At 44.4% G+C, this 20,896-nt stretch overlaps 1 protein-coding gene across 1 annotated transcript in view; it reads left to right on the top strand.

The window, feature by feature from the left end:
- Positions 1-13,219: 13,219 nt before the first annotated feature.
- Positions 13,220-20,896, top strand: part of EXOC4 (exocyst complex component 4) — a gene marked incomplete at its 5' end in the record, with an annotated part of 481,981 nt that continues 474,304 nt past the window's right edge. Inside the window, one exon of the mRNA XM_084273112.1 lies at positions 13,220-13,305. Coding sequence (XP_084129238.1) covers positions 13,220-13,305 — 86 coding nt within the window. The remainder of the gene's footprint in view (positions 13,306-20,896) is intronic.

Raw genomic sequence — 20,896 nt, 5'->3', positions numbered from 1 at the left:
GTGAATAGTGAGACAATTGTTCAATGCACTCATTTCCTGGTAGAGCATCCACTGCTGATACTGACTCTGTGAGGCAAACTCAGGAATTTATTGAACTGCCATGGAATGATCTGGAAAGGGATGGAAAGAAGGTGGGAAGGGACCACAGCCACTTAACCAGTGTATCACATGTTCCAAAATGACTCTGTCCAGTCAAGTCTCACTCTGCAGCTTCACCTCCTGCCCCATGGAGTCCATTTCCTGGCCCTGTTGCCATTTGACCAGTCACTGGAAGGACAGATGAGCTAAGCCCATAAAACAGCAAAGGATTAGGGCTCCTGGTGGTCTGCTGGCTCCATCCCTCAACACAGCAGGGAGTGATCCATGAGTCCAGTTTGAGTCTTTCCCTGACATTGCAATCTTCCTTCTTCCTTGTAAAATCAGGCAAGGAATTATCTTACCTCCTTGACCCAGGCTTTCCTGCAGGCCTGTCTCTTCTCCAGAGGTTTCCACACTGCTGGCCACATGCTGCAGCTCCAAGGTCTCATATGGGCCAGTCCATCCCCCATTGCAGCTACACAAGATGCCTCCTCATAAGCACCCCACTGCTTTCTGCCAGCTGATATTTGGAGTCATCTGGGTCAAGATCTTCCAGAAACCAAGTTCCCAGCCTCTTGTTTTAACCTATAGAGCCAATCACCACGAGCACTAATTGAGTGTGTGGGATACTGTGTGCTCTCTCTCAGTCAGGGTTTGCGACTGGTATGGAGCATCACACCCCTAGATAGCTATTAAAAACTCTCAAAGGCATATCTACACGGTCTACAGCACTCTCTGATTGCAGCATAAATGTTTCCATTATAAAAAAGGCTTTGGATGCATATTCCAAAAACCTGTCTCCTCTCCCCAACTGTTTCCATGTGGCAGGAGAAGGTTAGCCTACAAAGAGTTTTACAGTCCCCAAAGATTAATGTTGGTTTGTAATCCCAAATCCTGATATGAGTTGCCAAAGGTCTTCTTTGCGTAAAGGATTTTCAGGCAGAGACAATCTGAAATTCAGGCCTTGAGGCACAATAAAACAATCCCCAGCAGAATATTATTCCGTGCTTGGGTTTCACTGTATTATTTCACCTGTCCATATTTAGATAGTTGAGTCTTGGTGTTTAACTCAAAGCTCCCTCGTGCACTGGCAGTGTTCTCATTCTTTCATCAGGCCCCCAGTGCTACTTTCCTAATCAAGGATTTCTTCATCCCTCATTCTTGGCCTGAATTTTCTTTCTTTTCCTTTGACACCTGCATGAGTTTGGAGCACTGGAATTTTATGTGCAGGGCTACAAAGATGATTAAAGGACTGGAGCATCTCCCCTATGAGGAAAGGCTGAGTGACCTGGGGCAGTTCAGCCTGGAGAAAAAAAGACTGAGAGGGGATCTGATCAATGTTTATAAATATCATCTCAAGTGTGGGACACAGGGGAAAATGGCCAGCCTCTTTTGAATGGTCTGTGGGGACAGGACAAGGGGCAATGGCTTCAAGTTGGAGCACAGGAAGTTCCACACCAATACACAGAAGAACTTTTTCCCAGTGAGGGTCAGGGAGCCCTGGGACAGGCTGCCCAGGGGGGTGTGGAGTCTCCTTCTCTGGAGATATTCAAGCCCCATCTGGACACCAACCTGTGTAACCTGTCCTAGGGACCCTGCTTTGGCAGGGGTGTTGGACCCAATGAGCTCTGGAGATCCCTTCCAACCCCTATGATTCTGTGACTCTGAGATCTTGATTTCTGTGTTAATTTGTTTTGCTCACTTTGATACCATACCCTGGTGAAAGTACATGCTACTATCTTTCTGCTCTCCCACTTAACACAGGCAAGGTAGGATCTTCACTATGAGGGATGTCAAGCTGGTGTATTTTACTGTAGAAAAGAAAAGGTGGTGGTTTTGTGCTTGCTTTGTTTTTTTCCCCCCCAAACCCCAACTGATTTAAATATTAGGGAGCTATTGCAAAGGAAAAGATCAGGTGTATAAGAAGGCATGCTCATGTCCTTTCCCTGTTGTTCTTTAATAATGTGGATAGCACAAGTCCCTTCTTGAACCCTGACATCTTCATTGCTGCTGTGTGCAGCCCAGGCAAAGACTTCTGGATTAGCTTTCAGTGACTTATCTCAGCTGCTGATGGCAGCCCAGCCCAAAGTAGCTCAGTCTAAGCTACTGCCCTCAGCATTCAATCAGCTTCTTGGGTGGGTTTTGCAATTCAAAGAACTTCAGCCTGGCACTGTAGAAAACATCTTCCACTCTCCTGAGCCCTTGCAGACATCACTGTGGGGTTGGATGTTCCCCAGGAGGCAAAGGGTTTGAAGTACCCCTCAGTACAGGGATGAGCACTCCAACTGCTGTGTTACCACACATCTTCCACTTTGACAGGCCAGTTCTTCCTTCAACAGGAGTTTGGACAGTCAGAAGACAATGCATGGTCATCTAGGTCTGCATTGGGTGGGTAAAAGGTACCTTAACATCACGGTTTTTTAAGTGGAAAAAAAAATTGCTTCATTCTGAGTGAGAACAGGGGCAGTGAAAAGCTCTGTTGGGGTAAGGATGCTTCTGAATTGCAAAATGAAAACTTCATGTATCAAGGTTTAGTTACTGGTGAAAATGTAAGCGCTTAGAGAGCCTCGGGCATTTTGATGAAGAGAATTCTGCTGCATCCCCAAGGTCCACCTTCATGCCTGATGTCACACAGGGAAACCATATAAAGGAGAGAGCTTGACCTTTAAAGAGACTTCATGTGTGTGCCAGCCTCCCTGCTCCCTACTGCCAGCCTGGTGATCCTTGGTGGCTCCAGACTGGTTTCTGTATTCACTGCTTTTTCTCCACTTAGGGAGAGCTGAGTGTCTGGGAGGAGCATGAAAACACAAAGAAAATGTGAAGTCAAACAAAAGAAAAAAACCTCTGGATTTTCTTTTCATTCTGCAGCATGCTGATTTATATTTCAAGCTGTGGTGGGTATAAATTGCTCATAGATCTCCTAGCCCCTTCTTACCTCCGTGTTGTCTTTGTAAGGAGTGAAGGCAGAAATACACTGAGGAATCTGTCTACCCCCATGGCTTTTCCTGCCATCACATCCCAGTGACTTTTGAACCCACTGAGCTAAAACCACTTCAGACAAATGGCTTCTTACTGAAAAGGCGGCAGCAGTTTTCCAAAGGTTCCAAAATTTACTGAGCTTGTAATGACTGCAGCCAGTCACTGAGACTGTGATTGAGCGATCACGATGTTCATAACCCAAGGCTACGCACATATTGCTTTTTCCCTTGGAAAAATGAAAGTGAGTGTGTGTTATATCTTCTCTGGTTCCTGTTTACCTCGGTGAGAAAAGCACACCAACAAAGCCTGTTCACTGTTCTGCACTTTTAAACTCTTAGCATATGCCCAAATCCACGGCTGACTTGGTTAAGCCCCTGTGTGCCCACGTGCATGGTTTTGGTGGGGCCAGTCTGCTCCCATGGGAATGGTGTCCCATGGTGACTCATGGGCTCATCTTGTTACTAATAAGAAGAATTTCAGAAAAGCACAAATCTAGCATGGATATTTGTTCTCATCATCCTGCTTCTCAGTGAGATGTGCAGGTTCTGGACATGTGGCTAAAGCTCAGAGAGATTCACAGACACATGCATTGGTTATGAGATGCAAAGTGTTTGCCTCCTGCATCCTGCTGCTCCAAAGCCACATTTATGTTTCATGCAGTTGTAGCAAAAGCCCCAATTTTCTGTGACTATCTATGACACCAGAAAACGTTGCTGGGGAAGTGGTATATAGAGTATGAAGACCTTGTAATTTAGCCTGCAATGTTCTTCACATCAGAGAGCCTCGGATAACACAGTTGCATGAATGAGTCGCAGGCACAGGGACAGAAGAAGGTTGAGGTCTGGAGATACTCTGTCATAGTAAGATCAAGTGGCTGAAGGCTTGGGCAAGAGAAATTGAAACAAATCAAATGGGACACAATTTTAGTAGGAATCACAGAATCGTAGGGGTTGGAAGGGACCTCAAGAGACCATCAGGTCCAACCCCCCTGCCAAAGCAGGCTCCCTAGGACAGGTCACACAGGTAGGTATCAAGACATATCTGGAATATCTCCAGAGAAGGAGACTCCACACCCCCATGGGCAGCCTGTCCCAGGGCTCCCTCACCCTCACTGGGAAGAAGTTCTTCCCCAGATTGGTGAGGAACTCCCTGTGCTCCAACTTGAAGCCATCACCCCTTGTCCTGTCCCCACAGACACAGAGAAGAGGCTGGCTAGGAAGGACAAACTTTGGTTGGAACAGGTTATGGTGGGTTATGGGACTGGGTGAGTAGCCCACTAGCAGGGCTTTCTGCATGGTAGGTTTCTGCAGGACTCACTGAATGAAGTCCCCTGGCCTAAGTTACTCAAGGAGTTAGACTAAGTCATCATTGTGTTCACCTCTCACCTTAAGAGCAATGAACCCAATGTAAATTCCACAACTTACATTTCAACCTTCACTGAGGTGTGTTTTATTATCCTACTTAATTATGCTACATAAATCTCTGCTATGCTAAGGTTAAAGTGTGGCCTCTGCCCTGATGAGTTTATAATTTAAACAGATGAGACACTTGAGTTTAAGAAGGTAAAGGATGTAACACAGACACCAGCGGCGCGATGATTTGTAAATTTGTGCCATTAGAATTTTTGAAATATCAATGGTGTTTAGTGGAAAGGATTAATATAAAAGTGAAGGAAGAGAGGACACAATGGAAAGGCAGCAGATGAATGGGGGAAGAATCGGGAATGGAGGGTAGTAGTGATGAAGGACAGCAAAAGAAACAGCTGAACGATCTTCAGGACCTGAATGGTTGTCTTCAGCACTTGTTGTGACATATCTATTAGCTTGTGACAGATATCTATTTGTTGGGCTGACCTAATTTTTCACCCCATCCCTGGAGCTGGAAACTCATCGAAATGTTTTTCTTCTCCAAACTCACAATGTTCATAGAAAAAAACGCTATCATGTGGATGGTAGGACTTGCCTCTCCTGAAGGGGATTTTTTAAAAACCATCACCAGTCACACCAATGCCATTTTAAAGGACCTTTTTTAGTTAATTTTATTGTGTTACATTTTATTTTATAGATGTACAGTAGATTAGACTTCATTTTCTTGCTGAGTGTTAAGTACCTCTCCAGGTTTTAAATGGGAATTGCAGAACCTTTGCTGAGTTGTTTGGAAATTAGTTACACCACCATTTCTAGGAACTTTTCAAGTGCACTTCACAGCTTAAATTCCTGCAACATCATAAAGCAAATCTCCAAGAGACACATTCTTCTTGTGTTTCAAAGGCCACCTGGACCCCGCTTTCTTAAGGTTATTACAGTGGACTGTCTCTTTGCCACTGACATCCCTTAATCCCCTGTCAGGTCTTTTGGTGACTGCAAAATCATTGGCCAAACACTACAAGATGTAGAGCTCTCCCATCCTAAGGTGTCTGTCTCAAAACCCTGCACTAGTGGTGATGGAGTTGAGGGGTTCATCTGCAAGTATCTGTCTTGCTGATTTTGTCCTTCTTGCTGACAATAACAGGAAAAATTAAAGACATCTATCTTCAGCCTTAGTCAGTGCCCACATAGCACTGCTGTACAATAAAGTTGATTTAAGTCTGCTCCTGTAGATTTGGTGCTTCAGTTAGCTCTTTATCACAATGCTTTCAAAGCTGCAGTGCCTGTAGCTCTCTGAGCATCCTCATATACCCACAAACACTTCACAACACCAAATACTTGGGAGTTACCATCACTGCCTTCTTGTAGATTGGTTACTATCAATTTCCAGTCTGAATTACCAGGCTGCTTCATGGGTATGTCCAGATATTGTAGATTTGCCCAGCCTAAGAGTCAAACCAGTGACCACTTCTTCAGGACTCATCTCACCCAACAAACTGGAATAATTCTGAGGTGATGGGTGATAACGTTTCTTAGTGAGGGGAAAGAAAAAAACAAGGCAGGGGGAGGCACAGCAACAGTGATCAGGATAGTAACACCAAAGGAGTTGGTTGACATTCTCAAAGGCAACTGGGAGAGAACACTGTTGAAGAACATAGCAGCAACACTTGATGGATATAGCTCTGTTGGTATCATGCACATTTGAAGCTCACTGCTGCTCTGGTATTGAGGTATTACACTGCAGAAAGCCTGCAGGGATTTTAATAAATAAACTCCACCAAAGAAACACTTTTCCTCACTGATTTGTCTTAATGAAAAGGACAAGAAGGTGCTGGTCAAAGAGTGGGGAGGCTCAGATTGCTGACACGCAGGACAGTGTTGTCAAAAGCCCTTTCAGAGGCACTGACACTCTGTCCTGTCCTTCAGCATGGCTGTCCTTCAAATATGTTTAACTGTAGACTGAATATAGATCAGAGAATCACAGAATCACAGAGTCACAAGGTTGGAAGAGACCTTTGAAGACCATCAAGTCCAACCATTCCCATCCTATGCTAAACCATATCCCTAAGTACCTCATCAACCCTTTTTTGAGCACATCCAGGGAAAGTGACTCAACCCCCTCCCTGGGCAGCCTGTTCCAGCCCCTGACAACTCTTTCAGTAAAAAATATTTTTCTGATATCCAATCTAAACCTGCCCTGGGGCAGCTTGAGCCCATTACCCCTTGTCCTATCTCCTGTCACCTGGCTGAACAGACCATCGCCCACCTCTCTACAACCTCCCTTCAGGTAGTTGTAGGTGGTGATAAGGTCTCCCCTCAGCCTCCTCTTCTCCAGGCTCAACACCCCCAGCTCCTTCAGCTGCTCCTCAGAGGATTTGCCCTCCAGCCCCTTCCCCAGCCTGGTTGCCCTTCTCTGGACATGTTCCAGGACGTCCATGTCCTTCTTATGGTAAGGAGCCCAGAACTGCACACAGTAGTCAAGGTGTGGCCTCACCAATGCTGAGTACAGGGGCACAAATTCATCATTCCAGCTTCTCCTCCTTCTTGGTAGCAAAATTTTGAGCTTGTAAGGTAAGTGGGGTTTGTTGCTGCATGCTTGATTTTAGTATCACTGGGTCACAGTTTCTCCTGTAAAATGGGAGTTTTGATATGTTTGCCAGCGATATATTTATTTTGTCAAAAGTGTTAGAGAAGTACAACAACTGTCATATTATCCTTCCCTTATATCACTTCATAGTAAATTACATTTGAGGCCAAAAGGACCGTTCAGCTGCTGAAACTTATGCCCCATTTTCTGCAAGGGAAGCCTTGAAATTGGATGTCTGATGTCTCATTTCAGAAGGATTGATACCACTGCTGCTTTTCTTGAAAATACAAGAGTGTGTTGCTGGTACCAGGAGTTTTACTTACTTCAGTTCAAGTTTTTGTTGTTTCTCTTGCCTGAAGCTGCCAGTTACACAAACCAGAAAATATCCAAAGCTGTATTCAGTAGGACAAAATACTTCTGTGAGCAATGGAATTTATGAATTCTTATCTCCAATGTATGTCATGCTTGGCTGCCTATGGTTTAATACGGTGGAGCTCTGATCTAAGGGTTTTTCCTGGGGTTGAGGCATCCATTACCTCTCCCTCCCATGTGAATTTGCTGAAACAGATGAGCCAAGTCGTTCCACCTCCCCCTCGGTGCCAGCAGGAAATCTGGAGTTTCTTTTCTATCCAGCCACCTCTTTTCCCCCAAACTGTAGGTACTTACTGGCTTGGATATCACCTGAGGCAAGTGTTGATGCCCAAAAAATCCACAAGTAATTACATGGAGACCGAAGGTCAGATAGATACAGGGAACTTAATGGAGCTGGGTTAAAATGAGAAGCCTGTGGATAGGATCTAAAAACTCCTTACAGAAGAGTTGGGGGTGGGGGGGTGGGGAAGCATAATTAAGCATGAGAGAGTGGGGATGTGAGTGGTGGTGTTTGTCTCTGACATACCTCAGGTTTTCCATGGCTCCAAATGAAGATAAGGCTTCAAAATTTTAAGTTCAACCAGCCAACACACAGCCTGCAGCTGTTCACCTGAACAAGAGATGGGCTAAGGATTTCAAGATATCTGAGGACAACTGGATGCTGGACATCAAATTGGAGGTTCGTCTTGGACATAAGATTGAAGACACCGTTGGCAAGTTACATTTAGGCTTCCTAAGCCCAAGGTTTGGTGTATCTACAATACCCAATAATGATGAAAGAAATTATATTCCTTCTATATGTATTGCCACTGCCAGAAAAGTCTCTGAACAAAGCCCTTACACAAAAGTATAGATGTGCTTTGCTGAGCAGGCTATGGAGTGTGTTCAAGCTCCTGGAAGGTGAATGCAGGCTCTGGGGCTCAAGCTTCACATGACTCAGTAACTGTGTTAAGGCGTAACTAGATTAGAAAGCTGCTTTACCACTTTGCTATTTACTGTTTCCCAGGGAATTAGATCAATTAACAAAATAAGCCATAATAACAGATTATTCCATGGGATCAATTACAGGGTTTCTTTTCCTTTTTCTGACATAAATCATTCTGGCCAGATCTGAATCAGGTCACCAAGTGCATGAACAAATTCATAGAATCACAGACTGGTCTGAGTTGGAAGGCACCCCAAGAATCATAGAGCTCCAACCCTCCTGCCACAGGCAGGGACACCAACCTCCAGGCCTGGATCTACACAAGGTTGCCCACGGCCCCATCCAACCTGGCCTTGAACACCCACAGGGATGGGGCATCCACCCCCTCTCTGGGCAGCCTGTTCCAGCCCCTCACCACTCTCTGTAAAAAACTTCTCCCTAATATCTAATTTAAACCTTCCTTCCATTAGTTTTAATCCATTCCCCCTTGTCCTGCCATTGTCAGGTTCAGTCTTGCCTCTCTGTTGTTATGGATTGCAAACTGTAAAAACACCATTCTCTTAGTAAAGATAAGTAAAATAAACGGGGGAAAATAAACCCCAATAATCTGGGGTGGGGCGGGGGGGGGGGGGATATGTTATATGGTTCACAGAAGAACAGCTCATCTTCTTTCACAGTATTTTACCTGCATATAAAGAAAAACACCTCACACTTCTGCTCTGATTTCCTTCAGGGATTGCATTACCATAGGTACCGTGGCTTTGACATTGGAAAGGCAGCAGTACTTTTCCACTTAGCTTAATCTTAGTTACTATTTTTTTTTCCCTTGCAGCCGCAGTACACAGTGCAACTTGGGAAATGTCAGGAGGCAAAAAACAATAAGAAGGCATTTGAATCATATCTCTGCCTTGATTCCCAGCATTACGCCAGGCAACTTCTTCTCCTGCCCCATGGGTTGCTTACTTCATATTCACAAGCTGAGACAGAAAGAATTGATGGCAGCTACGTGCTCGGAAGAGATAGCGACTGTTGTCATGCAGGAAAGTCAAGAAAACAACCTAAACCACCTTTAGTGCAGACTTATATAATGGTAAATAGGAATAACAAGGTCATCCAGACAAGTGACTCACCATGGGGGCCAAAGCCTGATGTTTTGGCAGACTTGAATTCAGTTCTTATTCAGGCAGATTGGTTAAGCCTGATAAAGCTTCATAAGAAAACCAGAATTAGGTCTATTGTAAGAAGTGGGGGTCTGGGACCTGATTCTTTGACCAGGGACCGATTTCAGTGTGATGCAGCTGATGTCAGGGTGACAAGCTCTGCAAGAACAGGTAATATATTTTATTAAACTGATATATGACAAATGAATTATGCTTGCTTTGTACAAGCAAAATTGCTCCTACAGTCTTAGATGGAAACTGTGGCCTTCACTCTGCTCCCATTTACACTGATGCAAGTCAAAGGTAATTTCATTTTAACTAATATAAACGCATTACAGACAAGGCAATTACACCTTTAAGATATTGGTGTGAGCTGAACCCTTTTCTCTGACATTTCTACTAATGTTGGAAATGAAATAACAAAATAAAATGTGGTATTTTTTAAAATGTTAAACCTATGGATGAGAGACCTGTTGTGCATCAGCACTGAGCAATGGTAAATCTCTTAGATTTAGGGATTCACAAGCAACACTTAGAAAATACCAGCGGATAAACTGCAGAAAGGCTTTGCAGGGAAAAATGTCTCAGGAAAGGGGGAAAGCAAAGCAATCCCTCAGTATCACATGTTTTATATGGGGAAAGGAGCTCTTTTGCCAGTGGAGTTTGTAAAGGTTTCCCAAAGGGAGTACACCATATTTGTGAAAGAACTGCTCTGCTGTGCCTACTCAGGCTTTGTTTTGGAAAAGCTCACTGCCACTATGGTGGTGGCAACTGGACCAGTGGATGAGAAAAAGCAGAGCACGTGCTCACCTCCACACCAAGCCCTTTCCTTTATGAAGGAGGGATCGGAGAAAGAGTGAAACCAAAACTGCTTCCCAGTTTTTTCTGGTTTTGGGGGATCCTTCATTGAGCCCCTCTAATATTTGCAGACAACTTGTGACATTGATTAATTCATCATCAAGAAAATGTTCTGGTCAGTTTGGACTTTATTTGATTTGAGTAGTCAAGGGACCAACCATTTTGCTAGATATACCTCACTATGTAAAATAAATGTGAAAAGGAATAGTACATTTCTGTTCCCTGATTTCCAATCCATCACTTTTCAAGTTGACACTCTTTCTTGCAAGCTGTGTAAGGGAAAAATGCTGTTCTCATAACCCTTCATCCTCATTGCATCGTATATTATTAATGAAGAAAGACCTCAGTGTTCATGGGCTGCATCAGCCTCTGCTACATTGGTTTTTTTCCTTTAGTTTAAAGAAAACATAAATTCACACTTACAGCTCTGTTTGGGGTGGGAGTGAAGGGAAAGGGCTTGTAAATGAAACAAGGCAGTGGTTTAGCAATTAGACCTCAGGATTGAAAGTCAGCAAGGTTACAGTTCTGGGGGAGATTTGCTGTTGTTTGTCCTGATGAAGTTCCTCCTAAATGAGGTGATTATTGTAGCTGTCAGGAATGAAAAGGTAGGACACATTGATTTCATCCCCACTGCAATCTCCAGGACACGCTGGTAGAGAGCAGTCAATATGAATTGCCAATTAACAAAAAAACAATATTGGCAAGTCGGCAGTTTGAGAAAAAACTCCCTCCAGCCAGTGCATAAAACTCCTGCCATTCAAATCACCATCCTTGAGCAAAGGCATTAGCAAACCTGCCCAGAAAATCAAGGAAGATGAGCTTTTTTGGTGTAGCTGAATGGCAAATTGTAGAGCTGAGAGCCTGCCTGCACAGGGGAAATGGAGCAGAACAGCTATACAGGAACATACTTCAAGTGCACACCCTATTTGGAGATAAAAATCACTTTACTTTGGAGTAATTATTCTGTTCTGAAAACACATTGGTTATTCAGGAATAAAGTATCTTTTCTTTCAGAATTAAAGTGCCAATGCTCTTATTCTGCCATTCTCTTAATGATAATAGATACATCCGTTGATAATAAAAAGAGATTCTACTGCAAAAGCTACTGTTGAAATCATTCCCTTGCCAATAAGCACTAGGAATGCCATGTTTCCAATTATATTTCAAATACAGTTCATGCAAATGGGTACTGTTGACTTACCTACAGATTTCAGCAATTTTCATGCAATTAAAAGCTTTAAGGTGCAGCTTTGGGCTGAAGAAACAACTCCAAAATAGCAGGCAAGAGTAGTGTCTTTGACATGATGGAGTGACCATGCTTTAGGAAGCACCCAGGAGCTATTAGTACCTGACTGTTACTGCTTTTGCTAAGGAATTCCTGGCCCTGCAGTAACAAACCTGGGTCTCTTTGAACACAAGCTCTCAAAGACTTGACTGGAGAGGTACCATTATTCCTCATCTGCACATGGGGAAAGTGAGGTTGCAGTTGTAAAATGACAAACAAAAAAGTGTTTGATGTTGCCCAGCAAGTCACTGAAAACACAGCAGCGGACACCTTTCCTTCTCTAAAGAAGACGACCCTGTGGCAGGAGATGGAGCATGTCAATGGTAAGGCAAGTCAGGCTACAAGCAAGTTGACCTTCAGCAAATGCATCCTGCCACTTTCCAGACAGTTTGTGAGCTGCCTCTGACTTGTCACCCCCCAGCTCTGCAAAAACAGCAGTTCAAACGCAAAACTCTGACTCATCAGGTTTACTTTCAGAGCTGACTTTAAAGATCACCTGGGCTGTTTCAGCTTAATTCACCTCACCATCTTCCAGGAGAAACCAGAAGGAAAACTCTCTTTTTAAACACAGTAACTTAAAGATGTTAAATGCTGTGACGCTCCAGCGTAGCAGCCATTCTTGCAAACAGAATCCCCTCGGGGCTGTGGCAGGCAGTTAGTATTTAGCATTAGCTAGCTTGTAGGACCCGTTACTCAAAGCAGCAAGTGCATTTTGTTCACTTTAAATCACAGAATCACAGAATTATCAAGGTTGGAAAAGACCTAAAAGATGATCTAGTCCAACCATTCACCTATTACTACTAGCTCCCACTAAACCATGTCCCTCAATACATCATCTAGTCTTTCCTTGAACACCCCCAGGGTCGGTGACTCCACCACCTCCCTGGGCAGTGCATTCCAGTGCCTGACTACCCTTTCAGAGAAGTAGTGCTTCCTAATGTCCAGCCTGAATCTCCCCTGGCGCAGCTTGATACCATTCCCTCTAGTTCTGTCGCTGTCTACACGGGAGAAGAGGCCGACCCCCAGCTCACTACAACCTCCCTTCAGGAAGTTATAGAGAGCTATAAGGTCTCCCCTGAGCCTCCTCTTCTCCAGGCTGAACAATCCCAAGGCTATAAAGGCTATAAACGTTTAAATCCTTTGCCTTTCTGTCCAGCAAAGGCCTGGGAGCAGTCAGGAGGTGTGAGGCGGCACGCCCAGGCTCTGCTCGGAAGGCTTTGGTGCCTCACGCTCCCACCCTGTTTTCTGAGGCTTCCAGAACAAATGAAGACTTTTGAGCGCAGCCCTCTTTGCTGATACATCTTGCCTTGATGTATCTAACTTAATCACTTTTATCCGCCTCTCGAAGGGCCGACTGTATCGTCGAAAGCGAGTTTCTACCACCCCCCGCCTGAGGCGGTACCAGGCCGGAGCCGCCGCCACAAGAACTACAACTCCCAGAGGGCGCCGCGGCGGAGCCACCTCTCGCTGCATCGCAGCTTGATTCCGTTCGCCCCGCCTTCCACGCCTTCTATTGGGTTATAAGCCATCAGTCGCCCGCCTCCTCTCTCCTGATTCGCTGCGCCGTGCCAGCGCGGGTGGCTGACCTGTGTTTCGGAAGGGGGCAAGATGGCGGCGGGCGAAGCGGCCGGGCGCTACCGGAGCACCATGAGCAAGAGCAAGGACCCCTCGGGGCTGCTTATCTCTGTCATCAGGTAGGGGCGGCGCGGCCCCGCTCCGCAGCCTCCCGTCCCGCCGGCAGGGCCGCTCCTGGGCGCTGCGTGGGCCCAGGGGGGCGGCCTAGGGTCTTGTGCGGGCCCTACAGTGCTGTGGGGACCTCCTCGGGCCGAGCTTCCAGAGCCTCGGGTCCTTCCAGGGCTCTGACAGGGGTGAGGAGGCCTCAGTGCTGGTGCAGGCCGTCCCCTGAGGGGGGTTTCCCCCTTCCTCTGCCCTGCCTGGCTCGCCTGTCCCTGTTCCCCTTACTTTGCCGTGTCCTGGGGTAGAGGAGCAAGCCCCACACCTGGCACTAGCTTAGTGGCTTACAGGGAGAGTCAAGGCTGCCTCTTGCTGCTGTTGAGTCCATGGTTTACCCCCATCCCCAAGCACCCAGCAGTGACTAAGATACAGCTAGTTGGACAAGTTGTAAGGGCCAAGTCTGGTGTGCAAACTCCCGTTCTGTTTCAGGATGCGGTAGTGGGAGGAGTAGTGCTTCTCCTGGGTCTGTCCTGTGGGGGTTTGTAAGAAAGCACTTGCATCTAGTCATGTTTAGGCTATTGATTTTTGTCTGTCCTTATTCCTGCGCCCTCCTCTGCTAGAGGATGATTCTGTGATATCCTTGGACCCAAGCAAGGACCTGCATTCACTTAATTGATTTCCTTCAGTGCCTTTTTCAACTGCTTGTAAATCTCTGCTGCTTATAACCAGGGGATTGGCAGCTGATTTCCTGCACTGAAGCTTTTTTAAGGGTTGGCCTTATGTGCACCTTCTAAAGAGTGTGTGAGCAGCAAGCAATCAAACTGGTATGATAGATACTGTGAGCTTTAATGAACTTTCAAACTTTGGTTCCTACTTCAATGTCTTTGCCAGAAACCAACTTCATTCTGTTACTTTGGAGAAGTTATTGTAACAAAGTTCTGTATTTAGGACACGTCATGACCTTGATTCTTTTTTTTTAAGTCCTCTGTGAATGATAATGTTTAGGATGAAATTTGGATCGTTTTCAGTATTCTGCAAACTAGTCTTTCAGATCTTGCAAAACTTGAGGTAGGCAGGTGGCAGCTCTGAGAAAAGCAGGTGGTTCACAGAACTGCTTAGCCTTTCCTGGGTCGTGACTGCAGCCTCTGAATTGTATGGTAATAGGTAACAAAGGATCACACTGAACAATGAATGAAAGGGGATACTCAGCACAGACTGGGGCATCTGTCTTTTCTGTTTCAAGTGTATGAGGTTCATTAGTTGTGTAAGAAAAACTCATAAAACCAGGCTTGTTTAGGTTGGAGTTATGTCTATGTATGTATGTCAGTGGAGAAAAGTACACATCTGTATGACTTCATATAAACATGAGGTATGACTGTACCTAGGAGTGTACTTTGTTAACTTTCTATTTTATATATAATAACTATTGAAAGAGAGGGAATGGGAAACTTAATAACCAAATACATGGCTATAAAATGGGTAGTGTTCATCCAAATTTGATATCTGGGCTTACACACCAGGGTGCAAATGTTCGTGAGTTCACATGGACCTTTTGCATAATAAAGACATGAGAAATTGTGAAAACCTGCCAAAAAAAATAGTAATCAGGGTTCTCACCTGGAGTTGTTACTGGGAGTTTATACCCCCTATTTAGGGCAAGGAGAAACTGTGGATTTAAGGTGTGCTGTGCATATTTGTTTCTTTATCAGCTCCAAGTTTAAATGAATTGGAAAGGCAAAGATGGTAAGTTGTAGCTAGACAACCTTAATTTACAGGAAATACAGTTACTTGTAGACAGTGGAAGAATAAATAATATACATGCATTGATTGCAGCAGCAATTCCTGTAGTATTTTTTTTCTTTTTTAAATGTTTCCTATAATTTCCAAGAGTATTTAAAAGGAAATAACCTTTTTATATCTCTCATAAATCTGGACATTTTATTTAATTTCTAATATAAAATGAGTGAGCTCATGCTACTGTGTTCTCTAAGTAGGAAATCACGTTTGTCTAAAAATCATAGAATCACAGGATGCATTACATTGGAAGGGACCCTTAAGGGTCATCTAGTCCAACCCCGTGCAGTGAGCAAAGACATCTTCACTAGAGCAGGGTGCTCAGAGCCCCATCAAGCCTGATCTTGAATACCTCCAGGGATGGGGCCTCCACCACCTCTCTGGGCAACCTGGGCCAGGGATCCACCACCCCCAGAGGGAAGAACTTTCCCCTAATCCCCAACCTAAATCTCTCCTTTTTAGTTTAAAACCGTTACACATCCCATCGCTCCATGCCCTTGGGAACAGCTCTTCAACAGCTTTCTTACAGGCACCTTTCAGGTGTTGGAAGGCTGTGATAAGGTGCCCCCAGAGCCTTCTCTTCTCCAGGCTGAACCAGCTCAACTCTCCCAGCCTGGCTTCATAGGAGAGATGCTCCTTGGATCATTTTTGTGGCCTACTCTGGATGTGCTCCAATAGGTCCATGTCCTCCTTGTGCTGAGGGCTCCAGAGCTGGACACAGCACTCCAGGTAAGGTCTCCCCAGAGCAGAGCAGAGGGGCAGAATCCCCTCTCTTGATCTGCTGGCCACACTCCTTGGGATGCAGCCCAGGATGGGATTGGCCTTCTGGGCTGCAGATGCACATTGGTGGCTCATGTCCAGCTTCTCACCCATGAGTCCCCCCAAGTCCTTTTCTTCAGAGCTGCTTCCCAGCACATCATCTCCTAACCTGTATGGATAATGGGGGTTGTCCTGACCCAGATGCAGGACCCATCATTTGACTTAGTTGAACCTTGTGAGGTTCCCCTGGGCCCACTTCCCCATCCTGTCCAGGTCTCTCTGGATGGCATCCCATCCCTCTGGGCACATTAACTTCACTCAGCTTGGTGTCATCAGCAATACTACTGATACATGCAACACAGATCCAAAGTTACATGTTACAGTAAGGTTATTAACTTTGTGAAGTGAAAATTGTTCAGTAGAACAGCCTGATAACTAAACCTCCTGAATTTAATTAGAACTCTGTTTGGATGTAGAGATTCTTTGCAGAGCTTGAAGCATCACGTTGAGGCAGACCATGAAAACCTGAAAGCAGAACTGATTGCAAAGGAAGAAAAAAAAGTGTTGGGTTAATATTTCTTAGGGTTAGCCAAGTACAGAAAGCAAACAGCATGGAAAGGAGTTGAAATGGCTTTCTGCTGTGTGTTATTTTTGTAGAGAGGATGAACTTGTGAAGCAACAGGTGAATTTTTTTGGCTCATAGAATACCATTGTAAATAAATTTAGACCTGGCTGGGTATCTTGCCTATAACTTTACTCAGCTTCAGAGAAATATTACAAAGCTTAACAGCAGGCAGTTGGTTTGAAATGTAGCAAAGTTTCCTTTTCTTGATAGCTTTATTTCCCAGACATTTATGTGTAGTCTTCTGCCAATCCTTGAGGTTTTACACTTGCATTTCCCTGTTTATTTAGAAGGCTATTTATTTCTCTCTTGTTGCTCTGTGAAAGGCCTGTAAAGGGAAACTGTCTGTGAAAAGTAGCAAAACTTTGACTACGTTGTTCTCCTGTAAACAAACAAAACCAGAAGAGCCTCTTCCAAGTATCACAATGTTTTACTTGGTTATAGCAAAGACAGTTATGTCTTTCAAAAAGAGACATTGTTTAGCCCTGCAAAATCTATTTAGTGTGACTGTCTGTGAAATGCTTTAAAATGTGAAGCTGAAAGGCCTTTTATAAATAGGAATTATTTTATTAATGAAGGGATAATTTTTGATATTTACTCAAGCTTAGTAGCTCTCTGTTTCAAGAGACTGAATAATTTACATTCATCTGATATTAGAGTTAGGGATTTGTGTACTTACTTCACAGCAGTTCCAGAAGAAAAAGAGCCTCTCTTTTAGGGGGAGCATTAAATATATTCATCAGTGACCTGCATGAGGGAACAGGGTGCACCCTCAGCAAGTTTGCTGATGACACAAACCTGAGAGGGGTGGCTGACACACCAGAAGGCCATGCTGCCATCCAGTGAAACCTGGAGAGTTGAGCAGGAGAAATTTAACTACAAGGACAAGTGTAGAGTCTTGTGTCTGGGGGAGAACAACCCCAGGTACCAGTATAGGTTGGGGACAGACTTGATGGAGAGCAGCATAAAGGGACCTGGGGGTCCTGGGGGACAGCAGGTTGACCATAACCAGCAATGTACCCTCGTTGCAAAGGCCAATGGCATCCTGGGGTGTGTTACAAGTGTGGTGGTTAGGAGGTTGAGAGAGATTCTCCTACCCCTCTGCTCTGCCCTGGTGAGACTGTGCCCAGAATATTGTGTCCAGTTCTGAGCCCCCAAGTTCAAGGAGAATAGGGAGCTTCTTGAAAGAGTCCAGCGCAGGGCCATGAAGGTGATGGAGTGGAACACCTTCCTTAGGAGGACAGGCTGAGGGAGCTGGGCCTCTTTATCCTGCCAGAGACTGAGGGGTGACCTCATCAATGTCTATAAATATGTAAAGGGTGATTGTCAGGAGGATGGAGCCAGGCTCTTCTCAGTGATAGGAGAAGGTGCAATGGGTGCAAGCTGGAGTATGAGAGCTTCCATGGAACATAAAGAAAAATATTTTCATGTCCAGAGAGGTTGTGGAGTCTCCTTCTCTGGAGACCTTCAAACTCTGTTTGGATGTGTTCTTGTGTGACTTAATCTAGATGATCCTGCTTTGGTGGGGAGGTTGGACTAGAAGATCTTTTGAGGTCCCTTCCAACCCCTAACATTCTATGATTCTGACATTTTGTAATTTGGGGCCAGATCCTTGATGAAGTTCAGTGTATCAGTCAGTGTTTCTGTAATAGTCGTGAAATCAACTGAGAAAAGGTATTTAATATGAACTGGAGCTCTGGTGTAAAATCAGGGTGCTTCTGCTTCAGGAGAGCTTGTATAAATGTCTGTGCAGGTTTCATTAGTGGTGTTCATCACAGTCTCTGTAGTGTTTGCAAATTTTGGGTTGTCCCTAGTCACTACAGTGTTGCTTCTGAGTGCAGAAAGCTCTGAGATGAAGGAAGACCCAACAGGAAAGTCCATCCCAGTTTTGACATCTCTTCTGTCCCTGTGAAGTGTCAGTTTTTCCTGTTGTGTTGGCGAACACATTTGTTCTTGGGGAGTTATTTCCTGTAGTGGGACCTGGGTACTGATCACAGTCACCTTGGTTTTCCTGTTGTTGCCAAAAATAGAGAAAAAAGGCAGCCTCAAGTATGGGCTGATTTGGAAAACGTTGTTTGCTGAGCAGAAGGGGGTGTGCTGCTCACTAGTTTGGGTACAAAACTGAAAATAAAAGTGGTACTTGAGCTGAACCAGCAACCATAATCCCACTAAGGTCATCTGGCTCCCAAACCATGAGGTACAGACATCTAGTGCCTGTGCTGCCCCAAAGCCCTGACTCGAGCAGGTCCACATAGCAGACCCCCAGTTCAGGTCTTCTCTTGGAATCCATGTGGTAGGACAAATGAAGTGGCCTAAAGTTACACCAGGGAAGGTTTAGATTGGTTATTTAGAAAAAATGTCTGTGTTCAGTGAATGGAGCAGCACGTGGTGCCTTGTGTGTCCTGTGGGAATGCTGTCAGGATGAATGATGTGCAGCGCTGCCCCAGGACAGGACTGATTCATTTCCACAATGTCAGGAGCTACTGGAGAAGCTGAGTTATGAGGCAGCATAGTTGCACCCTCAGCAGTGCTGATGCTGAGTTACACTGAGTTAAACACACTCCTTGGATGTGTTTAAAAAAACCAGGTAGATGAGGTGGTCAGGGATATGGTTTAGCTTAGGTTGGGAATGGTTGGACTTGATGATCTTAAAGGTCTTTTCCAACCTTGTGATTCTGTGATTCTTGGGCACAGTGTCCTTCTTCTTTCTCCTAAAGGAGTAACAGAGGGTTTGGAGTGTAGGCATGTTCCTAATGAGGCATCTTTGAAAAGTAAAGATCTTTTGAGAAACTTAATGAATCTTTGCAAAGTCTGCTATGAAAATCCCCACCTTTCTTGTGGCTCAGAGGACCCCTTCTTGCCTCTGCCTTCAGGGGGTATGAGAGTTTCTTCAGTTTGCCCTTGTCCTCACAGTGCTGAGAAAAAGTGGTTACTGGCTGTAAGAAGAGGTAGCTGCTGGGACTGTGACTTCTGGAGTAGGGTATTGGATCTCAGGGCTTTACAGCTTCTGTCCCCATGCTTCTGCTGGTCTGTGGAAAGTGCAGTGCTTGCACTCATGCCCACTCCAAAAGCGTGCTAATTCCTTCATGCATGAGAAAGGTCCTTCAAATTCCTTAAACAAAAGGTCAAAATGTTGTCACTGGAGACCAGGAGTTTTTGTTGTAGATGTCTAATGCTGATCACATGGGCTTTGGCAATATCTTTCTAAAAAATAGTGCAGAGAATGGAGAAAATTCTGCTCATCTGCTGGAGGACAACTTCAGGAATGTTGTTTTTTTTTTAATCTTTCAGAGGACAAACATGTGCATGTATATTGATTTTTCTTAACCTTTTGTTTTGTTGGTAGCTGGTTGAAGCAGCTTTTGTACTCTGAAACAAGCAACCTGGCATTTAGCAAATGCTATTTTTTTTTGAGAGATCTTGTCAGATTTTTAATTGGTGAATGTGCCTGCCTTTTATTTATTGTTAGGCGTTTTTCTTTCCAATTAAAGGTTGCTATTTTTTAAAACTGGCCTTTAATAGCTGCTTTAATTGGGAGAAAACAAACTTTAGCAGTGACTCCATAAGACCTTATTGAAATCTTCGTGCGAAGCTTTCACACGGGCAAACACATACGACAGATGTCAAGGAGAACTAAAAGTGAGGCAAGATACAATGCCTTTCCTGCTTTCATGTGTGCAGGAGTTGAAATTGCAGGCAAAAAGCCTTGAACATATTTTATTTTTCACAAGTGGGCTTCTTTTTTTTTTCTTTTTGTGATGCTTTTTGGCCATTATTTTCATTACATTTACAGTGAACTTGTTAAATGGGTTCTTACTAATGACCTGGCATTTGGGCTTCTCTTTCTGTCTGAAGCAATAGAACTGATACCCCAGTTTGTGATGTAGAGTGAGGAAGACGGATGTGTAGCTGTTGCCCTCGCTGTTCCATTTGGGAAATAGCTGGTACAAAAAATAAAGCTGAGTTATTCTGATCTGGAGGTACTGTAATGGTCTCTTAAAACTGCTTTTATTGCTAATGGTGTTTTCCAACGTTACAAGTTTGCAGTTCTACAAGAGAGGGAGCTCAGAAATTCATCGAGGATAAATTGTATGTGGCAGAATAAGGAATATTTATAGTTTTAAACCAGAAATGATCTTGAGACACTTGCATAACATGTATGCATATTTGGCAAGTGTTGGGTTGTAGTTGATACAGATACTTGGTTACATTGAGTAGAAACAATAGGTGAGGGTTCACTTGTGAATGCACAACCATATAGGAAAGGGCAATATGTGTGACCACGCATTGATAAGAGCTCAAGGTGCTTTATTCTTCAGCTCTTATTTTAGACAATGCACTGTGCAGGGTTGGAGTTTAGCCTACCTTTAGAAAACTAGGAAGTGGAAATAGTTGGGTTTGTTAACCAACGATTACATGTTCTGTGGTTTCAACTC

This window comes from Gallinula chloropus, assembly GCF_964237585.1.
Source record: "Gallinula chloropus genome assembly, chromosome: 1".
Classification (NCBI taxonomy): Eukaryota; Metazoa; Chordata; class Aves; order Gruiformes; family Rallidae; genus Gallinula; species Gallinula chloropus.
This window is presented reverse-complemented; position numbering and strand designations above follow the sequence as displayed.